Source organism: Squalius cephalus (assembly GCF_949319135.1).
Source record: "Squalius cephalus genome assembly, chromosome: 25".
Taxonomy (NCBI): Eukaryota; Metazoa; Chordata; class Actinopteri; order Cypriniformes; family Leuciscidae; genus Squalius; species Squalius cephalus.
Window position 1 is genome coordinate 21,973,505 of NC_137146.1, and position 22,576 is coordinate 21,996,080.

General features: G+C 37.1%; 2 protein-coding genes across 3 annotated transcripts; one reads left to right on the plus strand and one right to left on the minus strand.

The window, feature by feature from the left end:
• Positions 1–3,122: 3,122 nt before the first annotated feature.
• Positions 3,123–10,064, minus strand: btr33 (bloodthirsty-related gene family, member 33). Its single transcript, XM_079863737.1, has 7 exons — positions 10,011–10,064; positions 7,549–8,123; positions 6,540–6,635; positions 5,696–5,929; positions 5,373–5,520; positions 5,220–5,246; positions 3,123–3,694 (listed from the first exon to the last, which is right to left on the minus strand). Exons 2-7 carry the CDS (start codon positions 8,119–8,121, stop codon positions 3,129–3,131), a joined length of 1,644 nt encoding a protein of 547 aa, XP_079719863.1. The 5' UTR covers positions 8,122–8,123; positions 10,011–10,064; the 3' UTR covers positions 3,123–3,128.
• Positions 10,065–14,427: 4,363 nt separating this feature from the next.
• syt5b (synaptotagmin Vb) lies at positions 14,428–21,653 on the plus strand. Of its 2 annotated transcripts, none has more exons than XM_079863922.1 (9): positions 14,428–14,561; positions 16,340–16,552; positions 17,489–17,667; positions 18,279–18,377; positions 18,470–18,637; positions 19,418–19,585; positions 19,686–19,800; positions 20,572–20,705; positions 20,850–21,653. In XM_079863922.1, the coding sequence occupies exons 2-9, from the start codon at positions 16,372–16,374 to the stop codon at positions 21,057–21,059; spliced, it is 1,254 nt and encodes a 417-aa protein (XP_079720048.1). In that variant the 5' UTR covers positions 14,428–14,561; positions 16,340–16,371; the 3' UTR covers positions 21,060–21,653. The 2 variants fall into 2 exon arrangements, with proteins under 2 accessions (XP_079720048.1, XP_079720049.1); XM_079863923.1 differs by having other exon boundaries at positions 14,450–14,561; positions 16,367–16,552.
• Positions 21,654–22,576: the final 923 nt, after the last annotated feature.

Genomic DNA, 22,576 nt, shown 5'->3' on the forward strand with positions numbered 1-22,576 from the left:
CAATGAACCATGATAAACACATGACAAGAACAACCAATCAGAATATGGGCATGATCAAGACAATGAACCAATGACAAAACAGAACTGATGAACACATGACAAGAACAACCAATCAGAATATGACAGAAGAGACAAGGGAAGCACATGACATGATCACTTGAGGGCATGAGAAATACATTACATGAACACAAAATCACAACCAATTGTGACATATCCCCCCCTCAAAGGGTGGCTCTTGACACCTAATGGAACACCCACCCCAAAACCAAAACAATAAAATGTTTAGGAGGGTGGTGGAGCGGAGGCGGGCCAGGGGGAGGGATAGGGACCAGGCGGAGGGATAGGGGCCAGGGGGAGGGACAGGGACCGGGGGAGGGATAGGGGCCAGGCCTGTGAAAGGGAACTGGACCTGGATCATGGCCTGGACCGTGGAGCAGTGAAAGGCCAAGCTCCACATCTGCTGAAGCTTATACACATAGCATGAACACAAAACCACAAGCAATCATGACAGTATTTGTAACACTTCATTTTGATGGTTCCTTTTGAACATTCTGTTGACAATAAGTAACTTTGCAACTACATGTCAGCTAACTCTAATTAGAGTATTAGACTGTCTGCTTAATATCTGCTAACTTTTAATTGTGATGGTCCTCCAACAGACATTATACTGACTATAAGTAACTTTGCCTTGTCAACTTATTCTTACTCTAACCCTTCCAGTCTACTAATACTCTACTAACACTCTAATAGGAGTTAGAAGACATGTAGGTACAACGTTACCTATAGTCAACAGAATGTGTTAAAGGGATCATCAAAATAAAGTGAAACCCAAATGTGTACCTAGAATTGAGCTAAACTTGAAAAGATATTCATAAACCTCCACATTGTAAAAATGGTTTAAGAAAAGTCATAGTTACGTCGTTATTAAGTCGTAAAAACAAATTCTTAAAGGCCAACTGAAGTGCCTTGGAACGCTCAGCTTTGTATGATGCGTTGACGTAATTTCCAATGAAACAGGAAGCTAAGGCGGTACATATTGAATGGCTCCTCCCCCTTTTGAAATAGTCAATAGCGTTTAGTTTACCTCACAGACTGCAGAGCGCTGATGATACGTTGGATTCAATAGTAGAGGTGTGAATACATTTTAGCCATTTCATTCTTAACCAACGTACAGTTGGAAAATGCAATAGAATTGTGCGTTTGAGCAACCGAACACACACTTCCACTCCTTTTTGCTCTGTGACATGTCAACTGTCACTAAGGCGAGGTGGTATTTATAGCATAGGGGCGGGACGCTTTAGATTTTAGAGAGAATTTGATTGGACAGAAGATGTGATGAGAAGTTGAAGTCCGGGGTAATGTCATAAAAATACGTGATACATTTCAGCGGAAGTGAGAGAAGTTTCGAATCTCCTAAATGTGAATTTTGTCATTGTTTTGTAACACACACCAGTTTATTCATAACCTTAAGGCTAACATATTCATGCTAAAATCTAAAAAACTTAACTTTTTGATTTCTTTTTGATTTCAGGGGGCCTTTAATTTGAGGCCATGATATCTTGTTTTTCCTTCATGTCATGTGCTGGGTTATAGGGCTAAGGGATAAACATACAGTTTGTACAGTATAAAATTATTATGTCTATGGAAAGTTTTCATAAAGTGAAAATGTGTGTGACTGGATAAATTATACACATTAAATTTCAAGTGATATTTTATTTATCTATGTTATCCCAAATGTTATTTTAAATCAAATTTGGAATAAACTGTGGTTTGTGTTCTCATTGCATTATTTAAAGGGCACCTATTATGACTCTTTTCACAAGATGTAAAATAAGTCTCTGATGTCCCCAGAGTATGTATGTGAAGTTTTAGCTCAAAATACCCAACAGATCATTTTTTACAGCATGTTTAAATTGTAATTTTTTGGGGCTTAGAAAAACGCACTGTTTTAGTGTGTGCCCTTTAAATGCAAATTAACTGCTGCTGCACGGCACAGGGGGCGGAGCCTCACGAGCTCGTGCTCAGAGTCAGGACAATCTCATCTGATAATATCAGGACAGAAACTCTCAGTTGCGGTGTTCATTTCGACTCGGAGGTGGACAATAATGCCCACAGAGCCAGATAATATATGCTGTATGGACATAGAACAGGTATAGTTTAGTTTAATTATGGTTATAACTTATTTGTCATCTGCTTTTATCCACTAATACAAGCCTGCTGTAGCAAAACCCGTCCGAATGATGACCAAAATATACTGACGAGTTCAGTGAAGTTTATTGTACATCACACAAAAGATGAGCGTTAGTTTTACTCCAGAGAATCTCTGGAAGAGCTGAATAAACATAGTATAAGAAGTGCGCATTAAAGTCTTATCCATAAACTCTCTCTCTCTCCCTTTCATTATCAACAACATACACAGCGAAGTACACAAAACACTCCTTACAACTAACAGTAAACAAATATACACACCTTTTCAGTGGGTGCTAAATAAACTGGTAAACCTTATATCCGTAAAATGACTTGAAGAGCTGTCATAAAGAGCGCGCTCGCACTTTCATTTCTGCCGTGTCCAGTCACGTTAGGCCTGTTGCTCCAGAGAGTGTAAGCTTGATCACAAACAGTACAGATCCATCCTTGAGTAACAACGGGAGTAAATGAAGACTGCTATATTCATTCTTACATCCATCAACAACACACCTCAATCGCTTAGGAGACATTCTTGTCTAAAGCTGCTCAAGCGTCGAACAATGGCGGACTCTGTGTCCAGCTCACTCAGGGCGGGTCTAGGCTCAGACTGAAGTGTCACTCAACAGTCGTGGGAGGGGCCTGCTCAATTCTACGTCACATTGCGCCGAATCTGAAAACAGCTCATTCTGAGACAGTGCTTATGATTTATTGAGATTGTAAAAAAAACACTGGGTGGATTTTTATCATTCTAGGGTGGTTTTGCTCACACACTGCCAACACACATTTATGTTCAAACACCATGTAAAAGTGAGTTTTGCATAATAGGTGCCCTTTAACTGTTTAGATATATAGTTTATTCATCACATATCAGAAATAATATTTGTACAGCTTAGGGTTTCTGTTTTTTTCTGTTAATTTCTGTTTTTGTTGATTTTCAGTCTTCATATTGTCACAGTATCCCCACTGTCAACATTGACGGGTTGTATAACAAGTGGTGCGTTGTTATTTCCTGTGTCATTCATGTCTGGGTTGAAGTAGGCCAGTAAGCTCTCATTAAAGCACTGTCCAGTGAATGAGTACATATGTGCGCATGAGCTCGTATCATAAAATGATACCTGTCCCTTTTCAAAATCCACATATATGCCAATTTTCTGCGGAAGAGTCTTTAGTGACAGAAGCACTGATTCACGGTCACAGGCCCTGTACTCACTGCCCCCTCTCAGACAAACTGCCCAGTAACCATCATCTGGGCTCAGTGTCACCAATCCCTTTCTGTTGACTGATTTCTTGGCCACTCCCAAGTCCCATGCTGTTTTACCTGAGACTCCTACTTCCCAATAACTCCTTCCCTTTGAGATGGGCTCTCTTGACAGAACGCAAGGTACAGAGTCAAAACGTTGAGCGTTGTTCGAAACTATGTGTTCTACGTTGCTGTCAGTCACACGCTTTCTGTCTGCAGACACCACCAACCAGGGGTTTGCTGTGTCAGGGTCAAGGGTAATATCCGCTGCAAAAATTACATCAGGAAAAGTCAAAGTACATTTTTTATTAAATATTGGTGAATGACATTTGTTATGCATTTTCCCCAAACCAGGATACAGTGCTATGCATACGTTTAGACACCCATGTTAAAGTTGACTAAAAAGAGGAATAAAAAATCATCTTTTGGAAACTGAACTTAATGCCTTAATTTAAAAAATTAGGAAAAATCCAACCTTTAAGGACACCAATTTTCTTTGTGAATGAATAATGTATCATAAATAAATAAATGTTCTTCCTTAAAATACAGGGTGCATAAGTTTGGACACCCCTATGTTAAATTCCCATAGAGGCAGGCAGATTTTTATTTTTAAGTATTTTTTTTTATTTATTTTTTTAGGATACTATGCATCCTGATAAAGTTCCCTTGGCCTTTGGAATTAAAATAGCCCCACATCATCACATAGCCTTCACCATACCTAGAGATTGGCATGGGGTACTTTCCATAAGATCATCTCTCAATGCAAATCAAACTAGCTATTAGGCTAACTGAAATAAAACCATGCCAATCTCTAGGTATGGTGAAGGCTATGTGATGATGTGTGGCTATTTTAATTCCAAAGGCCAAGGGAACTTTATCAGGATGCATAGTATCCTAAAAAAAAAAAAAAAAAATACTTAAAATACTTACTTACTTGACTTACTTTTTAGTCAACTTTAGTATGGGTGTCTAAACTTATGCATAGCACTGTAGCTCCACATTTTACTATAGCAAAGAAGTAGTTTGGAAATGTACCAGGGCGAAATGTTGATATATGTTGAAAAAGTTTAGATGTTTTTAAAAGATTTGAGTAAGGATTCAACATTGTTCAAGGATTCAAGTAAAGATTCAGGTTTGTTAAAAATTCAACAACAAAAACACCAAAAAGATTGTTCAAAAACTCAAATAAACATTCAATATGTTTCAGATATACATATACAAGTAAAAATTCAAGAAGGTTTAAAGTTTCAATTAAAGATTCAAAGTTTCAATTAAAGATTCAAAATGGACTAAAGACTCGAGGAAAAATTCAAGATGGTTCAAAGATTCAAGTAAAAATTAAAGATGGTCCAAAGACTCAAGTAAAGATTTCAAGATTCAAGAAAAAAAAAAAAGATTGCTTAAAGATTCACGATTGTTCAAATATATATACAAATTAAGATTAAAGTTTTTCAGATTTCCACGTAATAACAATAAAATTCAAGCTGTGTAATTTCTGCACTTGCATCACCAAATGGAATTTTTAAAATTGAAATAAAAATACAGTAAAAAAGCAGTACTTCCCCAAGCTCAAACTTTTGACTGTGCTTTTTTTTCCGTTTGACTGGTTGGGATGCTCAAAAAAAACTGATTTGATATCACCACAGAAACACAATATTTAGACTTTTCAGAGGAATTAATCTACAAATGAATCCAAAAGTTTCAAAGTGAAAGGAAGAGTTCAATAGATGTGTTATAGTCAGTCTATCAAAGATTCATAACATAACTCCATATCTTAATTATGGTATAATACCTGCATACTGGGAAATGGCCTCAAGTTCTGTAAAAAAAGAAAATGTCCTATTAAGTTTAAGCAAAATTACATTTTCCATCACAATAATGATAACCATTTTGTGTGTGAATATTAACATTAAGTTATTTTAGCTGTCAAATAACAAAGAAGTACCTCTCTTTGTGACGGTGTATATTTGTGTTTTCAGCAGTTCTTCTGCAGCATTCAGGGTTTCTCTCAGCACCTCCATTCCCTGACAGGTGTGCACACTGATCTGAGACCAGCTTTTACACTGAGGCAACTCACTTGGGCTACGGAAAGCCTGGAAGGGTAAAAAATACAAGTACTTTCATTAAAGTCAACATCTTCACAACCTTCATATATTTCACTGAACAATCAAAGTGTTAAGTTGATATTGAAATATATATTATGTTATGATTGTTAATTAACATGAAGAACAGGTATAATCTGGCTGAAAAGATGCACAGAAGAGTCACCTGTATCATGTAAAGATGGTCTTCAGAGCATGAGAGCTTTTCCAGCTCAGAGTTTCTTGCATTCAGTTTATCGATTTCTTCTTCCAGCTCTTTAATAAGGCCCTCTACATGTTTCTCTGCAGTTTTCTGCTTGTGTTTCATCTTTCTGAGCAGCTGAGACTGTCTCTTTTCAATAAACTGCTGCAGTGCACTGAAGACCTCAACACTGTATGCCATCTCTCTTTCTGTGTTTTCCTAAAAGATAAATAACAGGCAACAAAACAAGAATGGACTTGTGCGAAATGTTGACTATACCTATATTTATGACTATACCTATGGCAGGTTTATAATCCATACTATTTCATTTCAGTAAACCTATGGTCGATGTCACCTTTGTATCTTGTTTATAAACAACATTTTAAAATTAATTTCATTTAGAATGTATTAAAGGAATAGTTCACTTTAAAATGAAAATTATGTCATCATATACTCACCCTCATGTTGTTTCAAACCTGTATGAATTTCTTTCTTCTACTGAACACAAAGGAAGATATTTAGAAGAATATCAGCAACCAGGCAGTTTCTGGGTCCCATTGACTTCAATAGTAGGAAAAAAATATACTATGGAAGTCAATGGGACCCAGAAACTGTCTGGTTACTGACATTCTTCTAAATATCTTCCTTTGTGTTCAGCAGAAGAAACAAATTCATACAGGTTTGAAACAACATGAGGGTGAGTATATGATGACAGAATTTTCATTTTAAAGTGAACTATTCCTTTAAAGAGTTCATTTGTAATCTCATTTTGATAAAAGCATCTGCCAAATTAAAACAAAAATTAAAGATGTAGTTTGCAGGTTCTTACTTTGTTTAGTTTTATAGAGTGTTTGAGTTCCTCAACTTTACTCCATCTCTCCACAATCATCTGCTTCAGGTCAGACTGTGTCTTTAATAACTGAGTCTATGACAAACACAGAGAGAACACAGATCGCAATTCTGTCTCATGAAAATACATAAATGACACAAGAGCAGCTGTGAAAACAAAACACATGCTGATTTAAAAAAAAATTATTATTTTTTTTGTCCAGACAGCACTGAGGTTCTAATGATAATCATCAAGGATAATAATTCAAATTCAAATGTAAAAATCTGAATTCATTATAGTAATCAGAACTAGAGATGAAAATATGCTAATTTTCTCTGAGAAAACAAATGATCTGAAAATGCTTCATATGTCTATGGAGGTTATATTATGTTTCATTGTTTTTGTTCACGTTCCTGTGTTTCCTTACACAACATTTATTTTCCAGTAAAAGAAGTATATATAGAAGAAGTAAAATTCCTATATATTTTCTCTATAGAGAAAGCAATTTTTTACGATAACAATATAACCCTTCTCATAAGTTATACATACATGTACATATTAGAATATTTGGCAATACAATATTAGGTCAATGTTTTATATTATGTTTCTTTAACTTTATTTACATAAAAATGTTCAATGTACTTATTGTGTTCATGTTGTATTGTAAAACACTTTTAGTGCTATTGGGGTGGGATACAGGATGTTAGGGACAGGTTTGGTGATATGGTTAGGTTTTAAGGGTGGGTTAAGGTGAAAGGGAAGGGTCAACAGTGATGGAATTACAGAAAACAGCATGCATGTTTTTTTTTAAATATATGAAAATACAAAGTAAAAGCATGTATTTACAAAATGAGTGCATTGTATGAACAGATTAATTTAAATGTTACTACATGCCCTTATAAAAAGAGACCTAATAAAAAGTTTGACCAAATATTATGTTGTGTTACCATTGTTTTTGATTAAAATCATAATCATTGATTAGTCAAGTAGCATCTAAATGAGCCCAAACCTTTCTCTCTGCCCATTCTGTCTCCACTGGTATTGTGTGGTGTGTGCGGTGTTCTGTATTCATGCACAACACACAAACTGCAGACTGGTCGTATCTGCAGTAAAGCTCCAAGGGTCTTTCATGTATCCTGCAAATTCGCTTATCCATCCGCTGTGGCTGCACGAGCTTGTGCTTGGTGAACCTGGAGGTGTGGGACGTCACATGCACCTCACAGTATGACGCCACACACACCAGGCAAGACTTTACAGCACCGGATGCTTTCTCCAAAGGGCACATGTCACATAAAACATTGTATGATGTGACTGGACGATATTCTGATGACCTCTGACCCTTCTGCTTACGGATTTGCTCGGCCATCTCACGAGCAAAAGAATTTTCGCAGAGCTCTGGTGTTTCCTGGAAAACTGCGGAGCATTTGGGGCAATGGGAGGAGCCAGATGCTGTCCACTGACCTAGGATACATGACTGGCAAAACGTATGACCACATGGAAGGGACACGGGATGGGTGAAAACATTCAGACACACTGAGCACTGGAACAAGTCCTTAGACAGGAAAGGGGTGGAAGATGACATCACTATGGTAGAGGAGGGAAGAAAAACAAAGTGACGTCATAAATAAATGGACTGAGTCAGAAACCCGCACAGAGAACAACAAGAGGAATATATAAACACGAATGAGGTGGCAGATTTAACATGGGCCTGGATCCATAAAATACAAGTAGTGTCAAGCGATGAAATAACAATGATTATAGGTAACAGTGACATTCATTTTACTGGAAGACCCTTTAAAATTCTGCTTCAGATCCACTGTACATTGAATGGCCGTCCACATTTACATATCAACGATACTTTTGTGGTGTTCAGAAACTTGGCCCATCCAGCCAGAATAGAATATATGTGTAATTTTTGCCTAAATTTGTCCCCATCACTTTATGAAACAGCTCACATCAGGTATGTATACAGATGAAGCTTCTCCAGTTGTTGAGCAGGAGCTTTTATTTTGTTTATTTGCTACAACAGTAATTCAGTGATTTTGTATCTTTTTATGCTGCAGCTGTGACGGCTTGCTATCCATACATAGGTATTAATACGTAATTTTCAAAGATAGAAAACTTACTTTTTGTACGTTTGGATAGATACTGAAACGTATACGTATCTGCAACATTTAAACGTAACATTATTACGATTTTACAGCTACAAAACGTTAACAATTTACGAATCTTTCATATCATAAAGATATCTGTATAATTTCCCTTTTACCATTTTATAGATAAATGTAAGATCCCTTAAACCTCTCCCAAACCTAAACATACCCATTTTATACAGAATATAAAAAGGATAAAACGTAATGGACAGAGGGAAATGGCAGGGTTTTTTTAACAATACAGCATTAAAATATATTTTGAGCCACTAATCCTTCTCCTACCCCTAAACCTACCCATAACCATTTCTTAAAACTACGTCGGCTACAAGGAAAACAACAGACATGTATAATCACAATAATTTATTTATTGCGAAAATGCCAAAACCGGTACTAAAAGTCGTTCGACAATGTGTTGCAGTCCTCTCTAGCAGTATATAATAGTTTTGTATGAGGTACAGAGCAGAATTTAAATTAAATACATACTTTCTTAACATTTTACTTTAAAGTACATTTTAAATTGTTTAATAATGTTTCGTCATGCTTTAAAGATGTACACTTATTTCGATGTGCTGACTAACATTCTAAAGCACACACACACACACAACTTGTTTTAATATCTTTACGTAGATTTTCCATAGACGTAATGATTTTTATACTGTACAAACTGTATATTCTATCCCCCCTACACTAAACCAACCCCTAAACCTATCAGAGAAAACATTCTGCACTTTTACATTTGCAAAAAACATCACTTGGTATGATGTAGAAGCTGTTTTCCTCACCTAAATGATGACACAATGTCAAAATTTTCACATTTGACTATTTTTGTGGGGACATTTAGTCCTCTCAATGTATATTAACTTTGCTATACATAGCAAAATGAACAAAGGAGAATATGTGCACAGAGCATTGTATGAATACACTGCACAAACCACATAAAAAAAAAAGCCTTTGAGACTGGTTCATGATGTGGGTGTGTGTTCTGTCTATTGTTCATTTATGTACTTGTTAGAAATAGAGAAAAAAAAGTCTGGCTTTTTTAATGGCTAAATCTTCTCGTGAATACTTCTTTCATTAGTGTTTCATGTTCACAGTTTCATCTTGCTGCCTTGCCTTATCACTAAACATTCACCAAGAGGTCAAAGTCCAGTAAAGTCAGGTGAATGCACACTCTGCCAGTGTTGTGCCCAAGAAATAATTTACACTTGTTCATTTCATTGTGTATCTATTGGTAAATCATGAGTAAAATATGATTTCTCAAATACCCACGTCTCACTGTAATGAGCGTTTGTAACACAACTGTTAAAACAACTCTTACCTGTAAGAAAAGGTGTTTCAGTCAGGAAGCAGAAAAGCAATGTTGTCACCAGCAGCTGAATGACAATTGTAAGTGATTGTGAGGTTAAGCTCCGCCTCTTTTGGCAGGGATGGGTTCATACTCCATTAAACTGTTGAGTTAACCCTTTCAATAACCATGAATCTAAAGGATGCTGTGAATGCAGAAAGAGGTGTTTGATGTTTGATGTCTTGCATGAGGCCTACATCGTGCTAACACTTATGTCTAGCATACTTCCTTTTCAAATCAAGTTAAATAAAATCAAGTTTATCTGATTCAATCTGATTGTGTACTTAGTTTGTGAATTTAAAGAATGGAAAGTAGCCTTTTCACTGACAGGCAACAGAAAATACACCAGGAGAAATTCTACATGATGTATTGTGAAGTATTGAATCATGACATTGTGATGTGTATCTAAAATATAAAGACACCAGAATTATTTTCATTTGTAAGTTGTTTTTGATTAGCATTCCTTGTTAAAAAGAAGTACACTATACTGTCACAGTCACCCTGGACTCTGTTCTGTCATTCACACGCTCGTGCTTCCCAGAGCTTTAAAGGCCTACTGAAGTGCCTTGAAACACACAGCGTTATTCAGTGTGTTGACAATTTCCACTGAAACAGAAAGACAGAGCGGGACATATCAAGCAGCCCCTCCCCTTTTTTTAAAATAGCCAATAGCGTTTCGTTTATATCACAGCTCAGCCAGAGTTGAGCTCCGCAAAGCAGCATTTGACAGCCACAGTCTAATAGATTCCTCTTTTAGATATATGAAACTGTTACTAAATAAAACAGTGAATGTAATCATGCTGAGGATGTGTGGTTTGAAAAGTGTGTAATTTATCATTTTTGTGCATGGCACTGATGTTATACTCATCAGTGCTGTTTCTAATGCTGAGTCTGTCTAATCGTTTCTCCTCCATATCGCTTTTAAATATACCATTCTGTGTAGAATTCAAATGCTTTTTGTGGGCAATTCGCTTTGTCTCTGGAACAGAGCAAACTGTGTGTGCACTGCGTTGGTTCAGGTGACACTAACGTGAAACCTTGATTCGCCCCAATGGAAAGCATTATGTACACTGTCTGAATCGTTCCCTATCCCCTATATATTGCATTATGTGCCATTCACCATATTAAAAATAGTAGCTGAAGTGCAGAGTGATGTCATCAAAATCACTGATTTACATTGGTGGTGGTGAGAGACTAAGTTTTGAATGCAAATTTCTAAATGTGAAATTTTTTTATTATTGTTTTGGAACTCACAAGCTTATAGATAACCTTAAGGCTAACGCATTTTACTAAAAGCCAAAAGAAATAAAATTTTGATTTCATGGGGACTTTATCGAGCCGCACCTGTCTTTCGTCATTAGCATGTGTGGAGCAGATATAAAGGCTGAAACTAAGATTAGTCCGGGTCAGGCTTTGAATGCTGTAAAGAATACTTGCTGCGCCATATGCAAAGGACCAAACTCACAGAAGGTTTTCTGTTTTGACGTTTGATTATACCTGTGAATACCAACCTGAAACATGTTCAATGCCTCGTTTCAAAGACTGTGACAGACTTTACCTGTGAATACCAACCTTAGTTATGTTTGAGCCCTCGTTTCACAAACTGTGAGAGATGATGCATCCTTCCAAAGACTTTGAAAAGGCTTACCTGTGAATAACCACCTGCGTTTTATCCTGTTCAGCCAGCGAAAGCCTCCCTGCATCATGTGCTGTTTCACCCGATGTTTCTCTTCGTTCCAGTCAACTTGCTTGTCCTATGTTGATTTCAATAAAACTCCTGCAACTTTTAAATAGTACTTATTTAAGAAATAATGCACTTGAATTCATTTATATGCAAAATGAATGTAATTTTTTGGATGCTTGATTGCATGTTAATTAAAATGACAATGTATTATATTTTAAATTTACAATTTGTTGAATTAGAATGTAGATGTCACCATGATGCCATGTATCGTCTGCACCTATTCTCGTTAGTCCCTGATTCGTTTACCTGTGCCTGTTTAGCCTCCTCAGTCTGTGTATTTATTCTCCCCGTTCTGTTCATCCTTTGTCATTTATTGAATGTGGTCACGCTGTATGTGTTACTCATCAGTAAACTTTAATGTTATTTGGATCTTGCATCATTCGTCTTCCTTCCACGGCAAGTTCATGACAGAATAACTGACCCTCTAAACAAGTATTTAATTACAAGAAGTTGGACTCACCCGCACTGCACCTCCTTCACCCGGATAACCGACAGTGGCTGGGGTATCTAGTCATGATGCTCCAGAATGGTGAACTCTCTCACCACTTGAGAGCCAGAGGCATCCACGGAGAAGATCGAAGAGCCGGAGCTTGGGCAGGTGGATCAATCCATCGCAGAGCCAAGAGGGGACATAGACCTAATAGACCTGTGGTCGGCGGATCCTATTCCCACCCAAGTCCCCACCCTCGTATCATCAGTCTCTTCACCGGTTCCATCCGGAGACCTTCTTCTGCCCTCTTCCTCCTCCAACATCCTGAGCCCATCTCCATCGCTGGTTTCGTCCAGTCCCTTGGATCCATCGGCACCACTAGTGTCATCAAGCTCCTCGGCTCTGCCACCGCCGCTAGCTCCGTGCAGCTCACCTGCCTTGCCTCGGGCCTCTCCAACACCAGTGCGGCATAAAGGAAAGCTATGCATCGGGCCTCCGGGCCCACGTCTTCACCTCAGCCCGTCAACCCGTCACCTGCACCTTGCCTCACCACTCCCTCGTCACCGCCGCAGCCCGGCTGCCCGGAGACTCCACTGGGTTCCATCGGGACTCCAGGTCGGCCTTCAACGGTCGACACCCAGCTGCTGACACGGACTTCCGGGGGTTCCGGCGACACCTACACCCTGCACCCCACGTCATTATCGGACTCCTCCCTTCCTCTGGTTTCCCCGTCGCCCTCTCTTACCACATCGTCGCCCCGGTCAGCCGGATCCCTGTCAACGCCTCAGTTCCATGAGTCAGCGGCTGGGCTCCAAGCTTCCAGCGCTTCAGAGTCGCCCCGGTCCGTCAGCCTCTCTACTACACCGGTTCCTACCTTCACCACAGTTCCACCCTGGATTCTCCCTAACCCGTCACTCAGGTCTCGACCCTGGCTCCTCCCACCTTCAGCTTCACCATGGTCCACCATTCCACCGACTCCTCAATATCATCACCATCCATCACCAGCTCCACGCCCTCCACCTAAGCCTACGCCTCATCTCCACACCCTCCTCTCTGTTGTCATCGTGGCGTGAGGACGCGCCTACCCGAGCCACCATGATGTCATGTATTGTCTGCACCTGTTCTCATTAGTCCCTGATTTACCTTCCTCCACCTGCGCCTGTTTAGCTCCCTCCTCACTCAGTGTATTTATACTCCCCGTTCTGTTCATCCTTTGTCAGTCACCAGTAAACATGTATATTTGGATCCTGCATCATTCGTCTTCCTTCCACGGCAAGTTCATGACAGTAGAATGTACATTTAATGTAATATCATCGTCCTCTGTTGGCTTTAAAGTGTACTGACAAGCATAACTAAAAACTAAAATAAAACTAAATATTTGATGCAATTCCTTCTAATAATGGAATGTTTTGTGTTTAAATATATTTGTAACTACAGTTGTAACAATGATCAATCAAGTGCTTTACATGTTCTTTGGGTATGTCTGTCAAAATAAGTGTAGGCCTCTTTACAGCACAAACAAGGTCAGATCCAACCCCCCTAACCCAAAATTTGCCTATTAGGCTCAGTATACATGGTAGTAGTATAGTAGTATGCTATACTAAACATAACAGCCTGTGGCCATGCACACTAGCATCCATGGTCCTTGACTGTAGCAGTTCTTGTGCTATATCAAACCCCAATATACAAAACTTCCATACAAAATCAGTCAATTTAGATCAATAGCTGTACAGAAATTATCAAAAGGTTTGATTTTAAATGACTGTAAGAGCGAACGTGCTTAGTAACAATACTTTCTGATTTATTGATTGAAAAAAAAAAAAAAGCACGTGTAATCTCTGATCAAAGATTATCAGGGCAGAAAGGCTATTTTCATCCACAACGTGTCCCAGATGGGAACAATGTCGAGCATGATGTTTTGTGTGGATTAGATGAGCAGTTGATGCTCTGCAGTCACCATAAATAAGAGCTCTCAAAGGAAATGAGCACAAGATTAACACATATTCATCACTGGGGAGGATTTTTTTATTAATATTTATTTATTTTTATAACATACCTAAAATAAATATAGAGGCGTGGTTTATATGACTGGTGAATTAATGGAGAAACATTCTATAACTGCATAACAGATGTGATGGGGAGGGGGAGAGAGATTAGTGGTGCTTTAATGATTTGAAAGCACTTGAGCTTAAAGCTGATGGGGAGGGGGTTAAACCACCAGCACACTTATCACAATATACACAATTCAGCATGTCTGCCTGAGGGCTGCTGGGCAAACAAGCCTGGGCATCTTATTAATGTTAACTTAGGTATTTCCGACCCAACATATCCAGAGGAATTCATTTATCAGGTAGGATTTTTTTTTTTTTTTCTTCTTTTCTTATACAGAGCCATTATTTCATTTTCATATAACACTTTAGCAGACCAAACAGGACACACATCAGCAATGGACACATTTTCAGGACAAATCATTTCAGGGTTTTTTTTGTGCGTGTGTGTGTGTGTGTGTGTGTGTGTGTGTGTGTGTGTGTGTGTGTGTGTGTGTGTGTGTGACATATGTAACGCGAGCCGATATTAATTCATAAATGTGTGCTTTACCATCATAACCTGTTGCTGGAGATCGGCGCGAAATCCGCGAATAACGCTCGCGTTCCTGCGAATGGTGCAGCGCGTTTAGAGAGCGCATGCAGGGCGCGTCCACACTTACCACAGCTTTTAGAAATAATAATCAACTTTTAATAGCAATATTTATTTCATGCATTTATGAGAAATGTAGAAGCTCACAAAGTAGATTGTATTTGATGTATAAATAGTCAAATGGAGCTAAAGAAAAAAGGTAGGCTATATTTCTTTTTATTTGCAAATCAAGGCGTAACATAATTTATGTTTAAAGAACTATAGCAAAAATAATCTGCCACACGCTAAATGATAGTGTAGATGAAGGGGTTACAGAGAAGTTACATTTATGTAATTCAAAGCAATGATGGTTAGCAAATGAATCGTGACAAATTTATCAACACATAGGCTACTTCAAATCAATTATTAAATGATTATGGAAAACAATTAATTGCTCTATATATAGGGTCATGTACTTTTCATAGTCCTACAAACAATATTTTCGTTGGAATTTTAGTTGGAACATAACCTCCAAGGACATTACCCCATAAAATATTGATTTAATCATCTTCAATAAAACTGAAAAACATAAGCATTCAGAGATTTTCATTAGTTCCATAAATCTGCATATATCTGAAAACAAAATTATACTTGCACAAATTACTCATGGACTAGAAACATTTTGCAGTGCATATTGATAAACAGGTATTAAAGAAGATGGATGTGTTTCTTGTCATGAATCAGTCAATCAATGAAGAGAGAAAGATATAATTTTTTGAAGAGGTGCCTTGTTTATCTGAGTTATCTGAGCTTTGGTTCTGTCCCCAATAATCTTGTTACGCATGGGAGAGAGAAAGAGAGAGAGAGAGAGAGAGAGAGAGAGAGACATAGACCAGTAAGAGATGGGGGTGGATGGATGTATGGCAAAGGAGGGTAAATACATCATGGATTAGAATCAGCCATGTTTGTTATCATGGCTTTAGGGAACATACATGCACATACATGTACAACGAATATTATTTAAGGAGATATTATGTGAACCAAATGCTCAACTTTTTAATGTGTGAACAGACTTTATAATCAGTGTACAGTATAGAATTAGTCATAACTGTATACGACTAATTGTTTGAGCTGGTTTTAGCACTGACTCCTGTGCTGTCATGTTTCCAAGGAAACTCGGTTTATCTTTCCCAATATTTTTTTTTTTAAACGAAAAAAAAAAAACTGTAATCACAATAATATTCTGAGCCAAGAATAAAGATGCCTGTTTAGATCATTTAGTGCATTAGTTGTTGCTTACAGTATATGGTTATTCACTTTTCTTAATAAAAGAAAAGATTAGAAAAACCCTTCAGCAAGTCAAGAATGACTTTGAAGAGTTTTTTCTTTTATTTACCATTATGATAAAGATGTATCTAATTCAGGCATTTTGTATTTCTTTACGGGTTTTGTGAGGTTACTGAACAGTTTCTTCCATACATCCTCTGTCTTTTTGTGTTACGTTATTTTCAGGCTGTGCATTTGATTCTTGACACACAGCTGGGATGAAGTTTGTGAATATGGGTGTCCGTGTTCGGAGGACTGCTGAACCAGCAGAACCGGAACCTGAACCTGAACCTGAACCACAGCCCAAACCAGAACATGAGCCACATCCTGCTCCCCCAACTCATCATGACTATGAGAACATGAAGAGCAAGTTCATGAATGAGCTGGAACATCTTCCATGTAAGTACATTTACTCAAGTTAACATGAAAGAGTAAGCAAGCAAAGATGAGTTTACTTTCTTGTGTTCGATTCATTGAATAGCATTTCTTATTATCTATCTATCTATCTATCTATCTATCTATCTATCTATCTATCTATCTATCTATCTATCTATCTATCTACACTGTAAATAAAAATCATGATTTGTTATCATAACTCTTCTTTTTTTTTGTCAAATCAACTTAGATCATTTATGTGGTTCAGATAGCATAATATTTTGAGTTTCTGTTGATTAAACCAATCTCCTTCATTGTATTAACTTATTTTTTTAATTTCAATGAACTTGAAATTTTAAGGCAACCAGGTTACTTACCTTTTTAAGTTAAACCAACAATAATGCAAATATCTATCTATCTATCTATCTATCTATCTATCTATCTATCTATCTATCTATCTATCTATCTATCTATCTATCTATCTATCTATCTATCCATCCATCCATCCATCCATCCATCCATCCATCCATCCATCCATCCATCCATCCATCCATTCATCAATTAATAAATGTGTGCGGGGAAACACAAAACCAGGACAATGAAGAGAGTAGATGTAGATCAGACAGTTAATTTATTACATTTATAAATAATTCTGTTCAGTTCCTCAACTCACTGCGCTTAATGTCATTAAAATACAGAATTCGCTGATCTTGTTGTGATTGTGTAACCTGACAGGACACAATATCATTCTTCATTTTCAGTCATTACCTGCATTTGATTAGAAGTGAAATTACATAAATGGAGCACTTTGATTTATGTTCTTGTTCAGCTTTATAGACGATGACAATTTCAAATTAAAAGCACATTGAGTTGATGTCATAAGACACTAAGCGAGTATTGTCCTGTGTGCTGTCCTGTACCTGTTTCCATGGAGACTGACCAGCTCTCTGCTCCCCTTAGTGCCGATGTGGGCTGTAGGAGCCATCGTGGTGGTGGTTCTCGCCCTTGTGGCTTGTTTTACATATTGCATGTTCAAGAAATGCTTCGGCAAGAAGAAGAAATCCAAGAAAGCTCGAGAGAAGAAGAGAGCGGCACGGAAAAAAGTAGAAGGGACTGAAAAAGAGGGTGAAGGAGAAAAGGTGCAAGAGCAAATACAGGTTTCACTTTATTTTAGGGTGATGTTGTTACAGTGTAATTACACAAGTAAGTACTGAGTAATAATAATTAATTACATGTATTTACTATAGGGTTAGGGTTTTTGGTTACACTTTATTTTAAGGTGTCATTGTTACAGTGTAATTATATATTTAAGTACTAAGTAATATTAAGCAACTACATGTACTTACTATAGGGTTAGGGTAGGATTAGGATTTGGTTGAAGGTTCATTGCATGTAATTATGCATAATTTATTGTTATTACTATGGCAAGTACATGTAACATATGTAACAAGGACACTGTAAAATAAAGTGTTACCGGGTTTTTTAGGGTTAGTTACTTCTAATTATGCACAACTGTTATTTCTATAGTAAGTACACATAACGTGTAACCATGTCACCCTAAAATAAAGTGTTACCCAAATACATAAACACACCTCGATTTCAAAGTTTTTTTTAATATTTTTCATTATGGTTCATTATAGAATATATATATATATATATATATATATATATACATGTATGTGTGTGTGTGAAAAAAATACAGTTGCTAGATTTCATATACACTTTATTAATCTGACTATCAATCTTGCAGGAGGAAGGAGAAAAAAAGGAGGGAGACGAGCAAAAAGATGAGCATGAAAATCTGGGAAAACTGGAATTCTCTTTGGATTACAACTTCACTGATGCTCAGGTGCATTCCTGATGTATGAAAATACTTTTCAAAAGTTGTGATGATGTCACTGTAACAAGAAAATGGAATCAACATTAATTTTGTGTCAACAGCTGATAGTCGGAGTTCTTCAGGCTCAGGATCTTCCTGCTATGGATATTGGCGGCACATCTGACCCATACGTAAAAGTTTACCTGCTTCCAGACAAGAAGAAGAAGTTTGAAACCAAAGTCCAGCGCAAAAACCTCTGCCCTGTCTTCAACGAGACCTTTATCTTCAAGGTTTTTCTTAAATGTTGTTTGTTTACATACTGTAGTACGTAGCCGGATTCTGTACATGATGATTTATATATGTGTTAGCGTGAACATGTGGTTTTATTGTCTGTAGTTTTGTCTTTTTGAGTGTTCTAGCATCTGTTTAGTTCCACCTTGTAGTTTGTTTGTCCATTTCTCTCTCTCTCTCAGGTTTTGTGTCAGGGTTTTGTCTCCTTGTGTGGCATCTTAAGTTCCCAGAAATCCCTGCTTCCCTACACTGGTTTTGTCATTCATTTTTTGATTGACAGCTATCCAGGTATCTCTGAGGTTAAACACATTTTTGAAGGAATAGTTCACGTAAAACTGAACACGTAAAAATGTACTAAAAAGGAATGTTTATTATAATAATTATAATTTATTCGCCCTCATGTTGTTACAAACCATATGACTACTCTTTAAAAAAAAAAAAAGAGAACATTTTTGAAGAATGTTCACACTGTCCTTTTCCATACAGCGACAGTTCACCATAGACTGCCATTAATGGAAAAGGGCTGCATAAACATTCTACATTCTGTTCTCTTTTTTTTTTTTTTTTTCAACATAACGGTGACTAAATACTGGCAAAATGTACATTTTTTGGAAGAATTATTCCTTTAATTATCAGCTGAATTGCTGAATCTCTTTTTCGGATTTTCAGCATTTTAGTAAAGACGTCTCAATGTTTTATGACATATTAACACTGGGAAATTGCTTTACACAAAATGCTGATATCTAATTTGAGCTAATATGTTTGTGACTCACTTATAGATTCCCTATGCTGAGTTGGGCGGTAAAACTTTGGTGCTTCAGGTGTTCGACTTTGATCGGTTTGGTAAACATGATGTGATTGGCCAGATAAAGATTCCTATGAACTGTGTGGATCTCGCACAGCCACTGCATGAATGGAGAGATCTCGAAAATGGAGAAAAGGAGGAGGTACATAGTATTTCCTGTCAATATTTGTATCTATTCTGTATCTATTATTATATTTAATCTTTATAAACTGTATATATTCTAAAGTTGCTCTCTTTAACAGGAGAAACTTGGAGACGTTTGTATTTCTCTGCGTTATGTGCCCACTGCTGGTAAACTCACCGTCAACATAATGGAGGCCAAAAATCTCAAGAAGATGGATGTCGGTGGTTTATCAGGTACAATTCATAATTTAAATTAAATCACATCTATAAAATAGCAGAAATTAAAGGTAGCCTACACTATGTCTGCGTGACTGTGTGGATGAATATGATAATCCTACTGCTCATAAAGCATTCACTAGTCTTAAGAGATATAACCAGTTTAGTAAGCTAACTAGCTTGACATTACTGTAGCGTACTGTTGTAGTACTGTAATTCGTATGATTTGTCTAAACCCCAGTGATAGGTAGGTTTAGGGGCGGGTTCAGGGGTAGGTCATTCATATGAATTCATATGAATTGGGTACCTTGTAAAATATGTACTATTTAGCAGAAATCATACGAATTTGTACGAGTGAGTTCGTATGAATTCGTGCGATAGCCACCTCGTAAAATACGTACAAATTGGCGTGAGATTGGGTTGGACGAGACATGCACAGTCGAGTCACGTATGTCCACAATTTCCTGCGGAAACTATCCCGCTAGGGATAAACACTTATAATAGGCTTACCATAGTGAATCAGGGTTTGGAAGAAGGATTGATGATGTGTTGAGTAATTATTTATTAAATTAAATTAAATTTTTTACTATTTTGTATATTTGTATACTTTACTATTTTTCTAAAATGTGGAAAATACGGCTAATTTCAGAATGAGTCGGTCTGTCCAAAACAATTTGAATAGTAAATTTCATGTATTCACAGTTAGCTAAATATTTTCTTAATATATATATATTTTTTTTTACGCTTGCATCTGAACCACTTTGATAACGATTCTACTTCCTGTGTCAGATCCGTATGTGAAGATTGTGCTACAGCATAACGGAAAGCGTCTGAAAAAGAAGAAAACTACAGTTAAAAAGAACACACTGAACCCATACTTCAATGAGAGCTTCAGCTTTGAGGTCCCATTTGAACAGATTCAGGTGATGTGTGATTATTCTTGCGTCTGGTATATCCTGTAGTGTGTCCATTACTGTACATGTACAAATTTTGAATGGGACATTTATAGATGACCATGCAAAATTGAATAAACTCATATTCTAAAGTCCAAATCTATTCAAATGCAGAAAGTCCAACTCGTCATCACTGTATTTGACTACGACAAGCTTGGCAGCAACGACCCTATCGGCAAAACCTTAATTGGTTATGGCGCCACAGGTGTCGGCCTACGCCATTGGTCAGACATGCTGGCCAATCCCCGGCGTCCAGTGGCCCAGTGGCACGTTCTTCAAACAGAAGAAGAGGTTGATGCTACTCTGAAGGCGCCACATCGCTAACCATCGTCATGGTAACAAGTGGATATACCCAGAGTACACTCACATCCAGGGTAACAGTGAATCATCCATCTACTGAGCAACTTAGTGAATGGCACTGATAAGCACTGCATGCATCAGCTTTACTAGCATGACCAGTGATCTTTACTCTATGTTTCATGCAAGCATTGCAGAGTTATAGTTTCACACTTAATGTTTTCTCTCCCAAGGTAATTTTGTGTTATGTGAAGATCGTCATGATTTGTTATGAGTTGTGTTTCTAAATGCATGTTTTTATGTTTGGAGTAGATGTGTTTTCTTTATGGTAACTGTCACTCTGCATGGTTTCGTAAGTTATTTTGTTGTGTTAAAGACGTGATGATGAATTGTTGCTAATTTTGGTGAGAGCTAAACCAGTACAGAGAGTATGTCTATGATTTTCGGCAAATATAAAATGAGATCTTGAAATATTCTCTTCTGCATTTAATTAATAGCTATGCAAATGACAACAGTTTGAATAGTTATATTTATATAAATAGATTGATATTTTGTATTCCCAATGCTAAAGTCACTTTGTGTTTGAAAATGCAAATCAAATTAAACCGATGTATCACTTGTTTCTTGTGTGCGCTCTATTTAACTACACTTTTGATGTTGAGGACCACCTCCAACAGACACATTTTATAAAATCCACTTTATGTTTTCACTGTATAACAGTACGTTTTTGCATAATTCAGAATTAATTAATTGGCTTTTCTATAGTCATATTACAGTTGTGGTCAGAATGAATGGCACCCCTGGTACACTGTAAAAAATGATCGTCATTTTAACGGTAAAAGACTGTAAAAATGCTACAGTGAAAAACTGTTAATTGGTTAACAGAAAGTTTCCGAACTATATACGGTAAATAACTGTGATAGATCTAATGGTACATAAATGTAATTTTACTGTAAAATACCGTTAAATTTACAGTTTTTGAAAGTGAAAAAGAACAACTCATTTTATAATTTACAGTGAAAAACCGTAAATTGACATTCCCACAATTCCCTGTGTGACACTTCACATTTGATGTATTTTTGTTGAAATAATTGTTTCTTCATAGTTTTCTTCGTTTTTTTCTAATCAGTTAAGTACATTAGGGTTTTATGTTACATTTAATGTTGTTAAATTAATGTTTATTGCATTTTTAAAATTGCATGTGTTACCATGATGGTGTTTAATGTTTGAGTGAATGACACTGTGCAGCTTCTCTATATTAGTATTAACTCTCTTGTGGAAGAGCTGCTTGTGATGAGCTTTCATTGATCATGTGAGTCTCATCACTGCTGTGATTGGTGGTTATTAGTGCATTACAATGGTACAAAACAGATATTAATACTTCAATAGGACGGTAACTTCACATTATATCAGATAATAAAATACGGTTTATTACTGTAAATTTTAAGTTAAGTCTGTAAAACCAATAACGTTGCTACCGTATTTTTGATGGTAAAGTTCTGGCAACCACAGTTGCCGTTTTTTTACCGTAAAAATCACGGTTT